The sequence below is a fragment of the Eucalyptus grandis genome, chromosome 1 (assembly GCF_016545825.1).
Source record: "Eucalyptus grandis isolate ANBG69807.140 chromosome 1, ASM1654582v1, whole genome shotgun sequence".
NCBI classification, from domain to species: domain Eukaryota; kingdom Viridiplantae; phylum Streptophyta; class Magnoliopsida; order Myrtales; family Myrtaceae; genus Eucalyptus; species Eucalyptus grandis.
The window spans coordinates 25,634,960-25,643,479 of NC_052612.1; the positions used below are offsets into that span (position 1 = coordinate 25,634,960).

General features: G+C 38.8%; 1 protein-coding gene across 3 annotated transcripts; it reads right to left on the bottom strand.

The window, feature by feature from the left end:
* Positions 1-626: 626 nt before the first annotated feature.
* On the bottom strand, positions 627-5,785 carry LOC104435925 (WRKY transcription factor 44). 3 transcript variants are annotated; one of them, XM_010048642.3, is made up of 7 exons: positions 5,459-5,782; positions 5,304-5,362; positions 3,039-3,322; positions 2,821-2,952; positions 1,996-2,705; positions 1,686-1,841; positions 627-1,212 (listed from the first exon to the last, which is right to left on the bottom strand). In XM_010048642.3, the coding sequence occupies exons 3-7, from the start codon at positions 3,255-3,257 to the stop codon at positions 1,026-1,028; spliced, it is 1,404 nt and encodes a 467-aa protein (XP_010046944.1). In that variant the 5' UTR covers positions 3,258-3,322; positions 5,304-5,362; positions 5,459-5,782; the 3' UTR covers positions 627-1,025. The 3 variants fall into 3 exon arrangements, with proteins under 3 accessions (XP_010046944.1, XP_010046937.1, XP_010046954.1); XM_010048635.3 differs by having other exon boundaries at positions 5,304-5,367; XM_010048652.3 differs by having other exon boundaries at positions 1,156-1,290; positions 5,304-5,367; positions 5,459-5,785.
* Between the last annotated feature and the right edge of the window lie 2,735 nt (positions 5,786-8,520).

The window sequence follows — 8,520 nt, forward strand, 5'->3', positions numbered from 1 at the left end:
CAGCAGATGTAATATAGCCGCGCAATCCTACGCGTCCGAGACTATTCTCAGGCCAATGCGGGGAGCTCGGAAAGCGTCATTTGCAGTAAATAGTAAAGCACGTTGGTCATCAGCTAAACATGCACATTGTAGTGATGGCTTTGCCTCTCAATCCCTTTTTCCATTATAAAACAAAATTAGCAGGATGATATCCCTAAAGGATTTATTGAAATATTAACTTCAGATACCGAACATTCACAGAGAAGTCTGCAGAAAATCTTTGAGAAGGTACCAAACATACAATATGGTGATCATTTAGATGACTATCGAGAGTTCATCATATCATATGGTAATTATTTTTTCTTTCAAATAACGTGAAGCATCTCAATTAATCAACGGTCCCATCTGCGTGGAGTGTGCTAAGCATGGGCTCGAGTTCCTCCCTTCAGATAGCTCGATATTCCTTCTTATAAGCAGAGTCTTCATTCATTGCTGGATTTATTTAGGTCTCTCGATACTAGTCACATTCAATGTTCTGATGCTCGCTAAAGCCTGCAGACATTCATGGGTACCCACGTTTCTCCTAAATACAATGATTTGCTTAGCAGCAGAAAAATCTATGGAATGCTGAAACTCTAGGAACCATCTTGATCAGGAGCATAAAAGACAAGATGAATAAATAGAAAATTTCTACAGTTACTTTGCTTCTCAAGCTGCATATAAAGAGAACCTACGTCTGATCCAAGAAACTAACAGAACAATTCATGGCAGACAACATCTTTTGACAAAACTTTTAGTAAGTTGGGAAGAGCTATATACTGAAATGATGACAGGACAAGTGAGCTGAATATGTGAAAGTGAAAAACTCAAAGGGAAGAAATCTTATCAAGTCAAAGCTATCATCAGTAAAAGAATACTTCCAGCAGGTTACTGGAGTGACTCAGCTTCCGATGTCTGAGTCAACCCTTCTTTTCTTGCTCTTGTTTGACTTGTTCTTCCTGTCCTCTGCCCTTCATAACGCTATCAGATGTTACTTAAGGTAACAGTTAAGGCTTATCTTTACTGGAGGCTGCTTGCAGATCGGACTCTGAGCCTGCTGTGTTGGTACTTCTTAGTGGCATCTCATGGTTATGTTTTCCCTCATATGTTGTTATAAAGGCTCTCGGATCTTCTGAAGCTCTTTCGACGTGCTTCCGCACATTGCACTTGACACTGGTGCATCTATAGTAGCTTCTGTTGAAAATGAAACACCGTTTTATGAGATTCTGTGAAAGAGACCTCTCTCATTCCTCTTTCAGCTATTCTCCACACCTGGTGTTCATTGCAAGATATAAACTAGGGTTGGAAAATCTACTTATTCAACTTTCATCCTTGATTAACAAACTACAAAGATGGAGTAAAGGTTTTTCTTTTTGTGAACTTTTAAACTTTCAATGAACAGCATAAGTTTATTTGGTCAGTAGCTAAGTTCTAGCATAGAAACTAGTTCTTAAAATGACAGCATGACCATCTTTCCAGAATGCTATGATATTGATCATCCAGCAAAATTTGAGCCCATGTAATTAGCTGTTTTTCCTTATAATAAACCGATTATGTCAAGTGTTCATGACCTAGCAAAATGTAGATTCCAGAAATCTCTAAAACACATACCATTCGGGTTGGGAACATATTCAAGTACAGGTTATACACCCTGTTCAAAGTCTCACCTGGGATACGGGTTTCCTTTCACAACCTTTTGCCCATACTTCCTCCACCGAAATCCATCACCTACAATCTCCGAATCTGTTGAATTTTGCACGGCGCGGGCTTCTTGTATTCCTTCACCCGAAATGCCCGGTTCATTCAATTGATTGTCACTTTTCCTATGAGAAGAATTCAATAGTCAGAACAAATAATGCGATACTGATAAAGAGGGCTGCCCATCTAGGAAAACAAGACCAAAAGAAATCACTAATTTTATTCTAAGAAGCTATCTGGCTTCTTCTATGCTAAAGGCCGATGCTCGCTTATGCTAACCTTCTCTTGTTCTTGGGCTCATCATCCTCCACTTCCAACTCCTTGCTTCCATCGTCATATTCGCAGCTAATACCGCAAGAATTGTCAGGTGTCGCACCACCAGCATTAGAAGCCACATTTGCAATAGGATCATAAGCCAGGGGACCTTTCCCATGGTAAGTCGTGAGTGCAAGATTCTTGTTCTCTACTCTATCTTCAGAGCATTCATCCCTTTCATTCAGGCGATTGTTTGTGCTGTCTAAGCCAGACCCTTCCAGTACGTTGCCTAACCCTTGTGTTCCTGACAAACTGCGTTTTGGAGGCTGAGGCTTTGGATGGCTGTGCTCGCCTTTATAGACTATTTCTGCTATCCGGCCATCGAAAGACCTCTCGACCTTTTTCTTCACCGGGCAGTTTGGGTGTGTGCATTTATAGTAACTTCTAGGATATTCGCTTCCCTTGACTTGCTTTTGCCCATATTTTCTCCAATTATATCCATCGTAAGAAGGGCGATCCATGTTCAAGGCCGGTGAAGTTCTCGTGTCTTCTTCCATGTTCTGGGAGGCCAATCTCAAGGGTTCACTTGTCCCATCCATATCTGCTTGTGAAGAGACACTCCGATGGAGATTTCCAATAGGCTGGGATCTCGAATTGTTTTTGTCCTGCAGTTGAGATTTAACACGTGCTTCGGCAACTGACAATGTTTGATGGTGAGCCATATTGAAGCTTCCCTAATGGCAAAAAAAAATGATATCTTTCTAGATTAGATAAGAACTAGGTATTACACAGTTTTTCTGGAACTTGAAATGGCCTCTGTCATAGGATAAATGCAATTTAGGTACTGACCATATTAGCCAAGAGCGAGACGGTTGACCTTGAGACAAGCTTTGCCAACGGTTTGTATATTACGGTAGGCTTTTCATCTGACTTTAAAGCCTTATCATTGGAATTGCCGGTTGCTGTTCCAGAGACTTCTGCCTGACTTTGTCTGATTCTGTCAATCTTAAATCTCTAAAGGCTGAAATTAAGAAGAATTATATCCACAGAGCAAATTTAAGGGTCACCTGGGATGAATTCACTGCAGTTGGAGCTCGATTTGGCACTGGCTTAAACCTCACCGTTTTGGGTCTAATGGTGGCAACTGCAGATTCAGTGCATGCATTAGGTGGCGATGAATTAATGGCACCAGCAAGGAGCTCCGAGAAGGATTGAAAATTTGAGCTAGTCGGTCGTGAAGCAACTGGCTTCGCGATCACTACTCTGTCTGTCTCTTTCGTCTCCATCTCCAACTGATGGATGATGTAAATCACATTTTTTTTTCAGTTATGTGGGAAGTACTATTTCCTTCCTGAAAAAAAGAAAAATAGATCACCAAAGTTGAAATCATCTCTCTTAGCAAAGCTTGATATTTTTCCAATGATGTCATAAATTTCATGAGAACAGACAGATGAAATGGAAGAAAAAGATGATCCAGAGTCAATACTGCGGCGCGGCAAACAGGATCACAACTCACATCCTTCACAGTGCAGCATAGAATCAGTTTGGTAAGGACTATACAGTTGACCATCCAGACAGATTCTCAAGGTTTATCAAGGTTTTGTGCCTCCATCAGTGAGGGAAAATGAAGAATTATCAAAATAAATAAGCCATGTGAACATACTTTGCTCCACTTTCACTTCACAACAATACACTACAGATTTCAAGCTCAATGGAAGCATCACCCTTTTGATCATGTTTAGCCACTCATACAGGCATTGACCTTTCAAGTTTGTTCTACATCCTTTCGTCTCTGCCATTTCATCAACCCTACTGTATGCACTCCTCACTGTAGAGAGCTCAACCATTCTGCTTGGTTACTTCAAAAAGCATGGTTTTCATCAATGTTGGTAAACATGGTTTTCATCTTCCCAGCCTTTTAAAGAGAAGTAATATGATTCCTTTGGACCATCTTTCTCTGATAGAACTTTCAGCCAAATAATCCCCGTAACCTTTTCTGAAATAATGTGCAATGGCTTAAAGAGTAAACAGTACTTGCACATATAGGTTTTTTTTTTTTTTTCCCAACCAAATTTTGCTCAGACAAACAAACACCAGCAGACTAGACATATTGTGATATAAAATAAAAAAAACCAAAAAAAAAAAAAATGCCACATCAATGTGGTTATAATAAAAGCCAAAAATAAGGGCAAAAATGGATCAATTTCCCATTTCAGAACCTAGTTCGGAGTTGTCTTAACTAAATCAATCAGTCACTAATTGACAAGTGCAAATTTTAGCCTAAGCACTCAGCTGATGAAAACTGCAGCTGCGAAAAAACGTCTTTCCTAGGCCAGCAAATCGTGAATTCATCCCAGAAATGAAAATTGAAATTTTCCCTTCCTTTCTCAACTTCTTGGCTAGTCATCAGTAGCCTAGCTAATGACAAATTTGAGACGTTTGAGAATATAAGGGTACAATCAATTGTTACAGCTGTCTGTTACTTTTCTCTGTTCATGACCCTAAATCATAAGGGTGGAGAGACTGATTTACAAAATTAGTACAAAGTGATGGGACAAAAATGGAAGTGCGCATTTGAACAGATGCCCAATATTCAAGCACAAAAAGAAGTATGTCGTTTCAATTTGTAAACCAGTCCTACATCTTTATGTGTCTCCATACTAAAATTCTGGCCTGTGTGGATATATTTTGATTGAGATTTGGTCTCAAGGGCCTCAAGCAAAGCTGCCACCAACTCATGTCTGGAAATCAAGCCACAGTCGGTCGTACAAACTTTTATGAAATTAACTGCAAAAAGAGCCCCTTTGAAAGGAAACACTTTATTCATCTCTTAGCAAGCAAATTAAAATTAAAACCAAGTAAAAACTATGATACTTTTGTGTCCTACAACCATCAAAACTAAAAATAAAATAAGAAAAAAAGCTGAAAATAGAATTAGCAAGTAACTTTAATCCTTTTAGAGTTCCAATTATGATCTCAAGTGTCGGCTTGTGTTCCCATCTTTTAACAAAGTGAATGCGAATTTGCACCAAATAACTGAAAATGGAGAAGAGGAAAGAGAAATCCAAAAAAGATGACAAGTTACATCAACATCCCACTACAAGAGAGGACAAATTTCTCATATGCAGAAATGGGGTTGTTTCTAAATTTCATAAAACCAAAGAATGTATCATACGCAAACCTCTTCACAAGATGATAATAAACACAAACCTCGACACCCTTGAGAGACACAGCAACGACAAAAACAGGAAAACCAGTATGTACAGTATAAGCAGAAGAAGACCCAGATTCAATCTCAAAGGAACCTACTGAAATGAAGTGATGGAACTAACCTGGAAAATGACACCATGCTCTACAATAACTCAAAGGTCGTTCACGCCTTCACTTTCATCTGCACTGCAGAGCCACGGACTGGATGAGAAAACATGAGAAACTCGAAAATCCAAATTAAATCTAGAAAAGAAAAAACCATGCACAGTAAGTTGACCTTGGAGGTTCAGAAACCTAAAAACGGTGCAGCATGCGCGCAGAAAGCTTATGTATAGCGCGCAAAAGAGGTAAAAATATATAAAATAAAAAAAAAAAAGAAGCTTGGTGAGTCCTTCTGAACAAGGAACAAGATGTTCTTGAACAACCCAAAGAACTACGGAGAGAGTTTTTGTCTGGCTTCTCTTTCAAATTTACGTCAGATTTTTAACAGTCACGGTATCCTTTCTGCTGAAACCAGAGAGAGAGAGAGAGAGAGAGAATGGGAGACAGTTCACGCTTTGAGGCGGAAGGAAAGTTTTCGGCAGAAAAAAGGAGAATAAAAAGATAAATGAACTAAATGCAAAGTCACTGTTAATCTTTTCTTAATATATAATCTCGTGCAGCGTTTCGATGACACGGTGGGATTTGCATCTGCATAGTTTTCTCGACAAGTAGAGGAGGTCGAATTACATCGTTTCTCGTGGGTCCCGACGTTATCAAGGAATGAGGTTGGTTGTCGGGACCACGAATGACGAAACTGTGTAGGGTATCCGTGCGTATACGATGAAGCTTTTTCGCGTTAACAGGACGGCTCAACCATCTCTTTCTCCCTCTCTGTTGATTCTCTGCCATCGAAGAGACGGCATTGAATAGCGCCACAGGCCTTCCGTTGCATCAAGATGGAAACTCCCCCAACGCCGGCGCGTCCAGTGCACGCTCCGCCGGAAAGGGCAGAGCTTTTGTCGGTGCAACTCGTTTGCTTTCGCCCTCGTTTTCTGTCAAGGAAAGGAGTTCCTCTTTAATTTGCGCCGCCTATTTTGATTTCATGTAGTCTCGTGTTCATATGAACTAAATGAAGGCAAGGTAAACCCCTTGAAAATGAACTTTGAAATTAGCTAAGATTGACATGGTAAATTCAGAATTTTTAGATTTCTCTATTAGTCTTGTGGTCAGGTTAGGATACGAGTCAAAATTAGAACAAATGACCTAAATATGGAATTGCTTACATTTGACTATGTGAAGAACAGAGCATGCGTTTTTTGTGTAATCCACATGTAAAAGTTCGGCCCCTAATTGCTAAGTACTCTGTGTGGATTAGAGTTTACATTGATTATATCAACTTAAAATCTAACAAGAACATTGTGAGGTATCAGATTTGTTTGTGCTGTCACATCTAATAACTTACAAAAAGCTGATAAATAAGTTTTGTGTAATCTAAAATTAATATAACGCGTTTTAAAGGCGCGTTGACTGGAATGATTTACGATCTAAATTTATAATATCGTGCTATGATAAAGCGGGTAGGATCACACATTCACAATTGCAGTGCCCTAAGATTAGTAGGATGTATCGATACATAGCATAGGTAGTGGAGGGATGCGTGGAGAAAGACGTCTCAGCTACTCCTAAATTATTAGATTGAGATGCTGAACTGAGAAGGGTATTATCGTCAATCTGTGCACATTTGCAGATCGTGTGTTATTTTTGGGGAATAAAATCCAGGAATCTACAGTACCCACTCAGAATGCTTGCCTTTTAGAAGGGTACAAGCCAAATTAGCTTTACACATGCATTATGCATGCAAAAGCAGTACTGAGGTGCGTGCACTGCCATATATTCTTGTGAAATAAAACCATCTTCTTTGCCCATCTTGAAAATTGATGTTTGCCTTTTCATGGTTTATTCACTTTCAGAACTCCTTTTTCAGATCAACCAGTGATATGCATTTTTCATGTTTTATTCACTTTCAGAACTCCTTTTTCAGATCAACCATTGATATGCATTTCTCTTTCATAATTAAAGTAACATAACTTGAAATACTAACTCACAAAGCAAATGAATTACATTTACACCTAGCTATGACCCTTAAAGCTGAAATTCTGCACTATTAAGTATAAAAAATTCAGCCACTCTAGACTCTGGCTAGGCTAAGTGGTTGCACCTTCATTTCTTTATTTTTGCTTATGAGAGTTGATGATTGTGGTGGGCATGAACTCCATTACTTTTTATAAGTCATTTCACTTTACATGTGTGATTTGGGCATGATCAAATATCTCCTTGTTCATATTATTAGTTTGCTTAATCTCATTGGATGCTGCCTTTGGCCATGTATCTTTCCTGCCTGCTGATATGATCCTCAAAAGCACTTTATATTCATTGATGACAATGCAAAGGCGCTTTGTATGATTAAAAGGTTCATTCATCCCTAATTTCGATCATACCATGCATAAATTGAATAAAAAGAATGACTCTGGATTTAGCAATCATGCCTTCATTAGTACTGTAAAAGTGGTGAACCCCACTGAACAGCTTTGAAAATTCTTCCAGCTCACCCACGGTACAATGGATTGATTAGAAAAGAGAACGCAATGAAAAAGCATCTGCCATTTTTCTTACTTTGAACTTGTTTTGAATATTTAAATAAATAAAAAGGACTTAAATAACTGCAAGTTCGAAGTTTTGAAACATTTTTTTTTTTGTGTGTGGATATATTCCTTCAATTCTTATAATCTCACCCTAACTCTGTTGAATCAAAAACATCCATGGCTAATATATCAATTGCCTCGACTTTTAATAAAGTCATTATAGATCTAAAGAAATACTGAATCCCAACGTTGTCTTAAAGTTTCTCACACCGTGGGTTTTATATTCCTTTTATATGCACGTGATTTCTTTCAACTTATGAATTTAAGTTACTCGGTTAGATACGTTAACATCAGAGTCAAGTTATATCTCATTTCTCAAATTCCATGTATCAGTTCTAATTTAAAATGCATGTTTGTTACGGGTTTTATATAGTCTTTATGGTATATCTTCATTTATAAATTTAAGTTTGTGGGGGTTGTTTAAGTGAAGATGAGAGAGAGAATCTTAAATTGGAATGAGCAAAAGTCGAAACGCAATCATGCAAATAGTCTTAAGGGTATTTAGTTGGGTGGGAGAGTTTTGTCACGTAGTGGGAAAGAAGAAAGAGAGGGATTAGGTCGAGAGATTTGACTTTTGGAACGTTAGTTGTAGGCCGGGGGAGGGAGAACGAAGCCGGTCACGTGGGGGAGGTGGTGTCGTCAGGTTCTTCCGAAC

Excerpts from the sequence above, each read along its gene's own strand:
- LOC104435925 (XM_010048642.3), bottom strand. The coding sequence starts at position 3,257 with ATGGAGACGAAAGAGACAGACAGAGTAGTGATCGCGAAGCCAGTTGCT. Across the intron at positions 2,953-3,038 it reads CTGCAGTGAATTCATCCCAG|GCAGAAGTCTCTGGAACAGC; the intron begins GTGACCCTTAAA and ends AGACAAAGTCAG. Across the intron at positions 1,213-1,685 it reads AAAGGAAACCCGTATCCCAG|AAGCTACTATAGATGCACCA; the intron begins GTGAGACTTTGA and ends CATTTTCAACAG.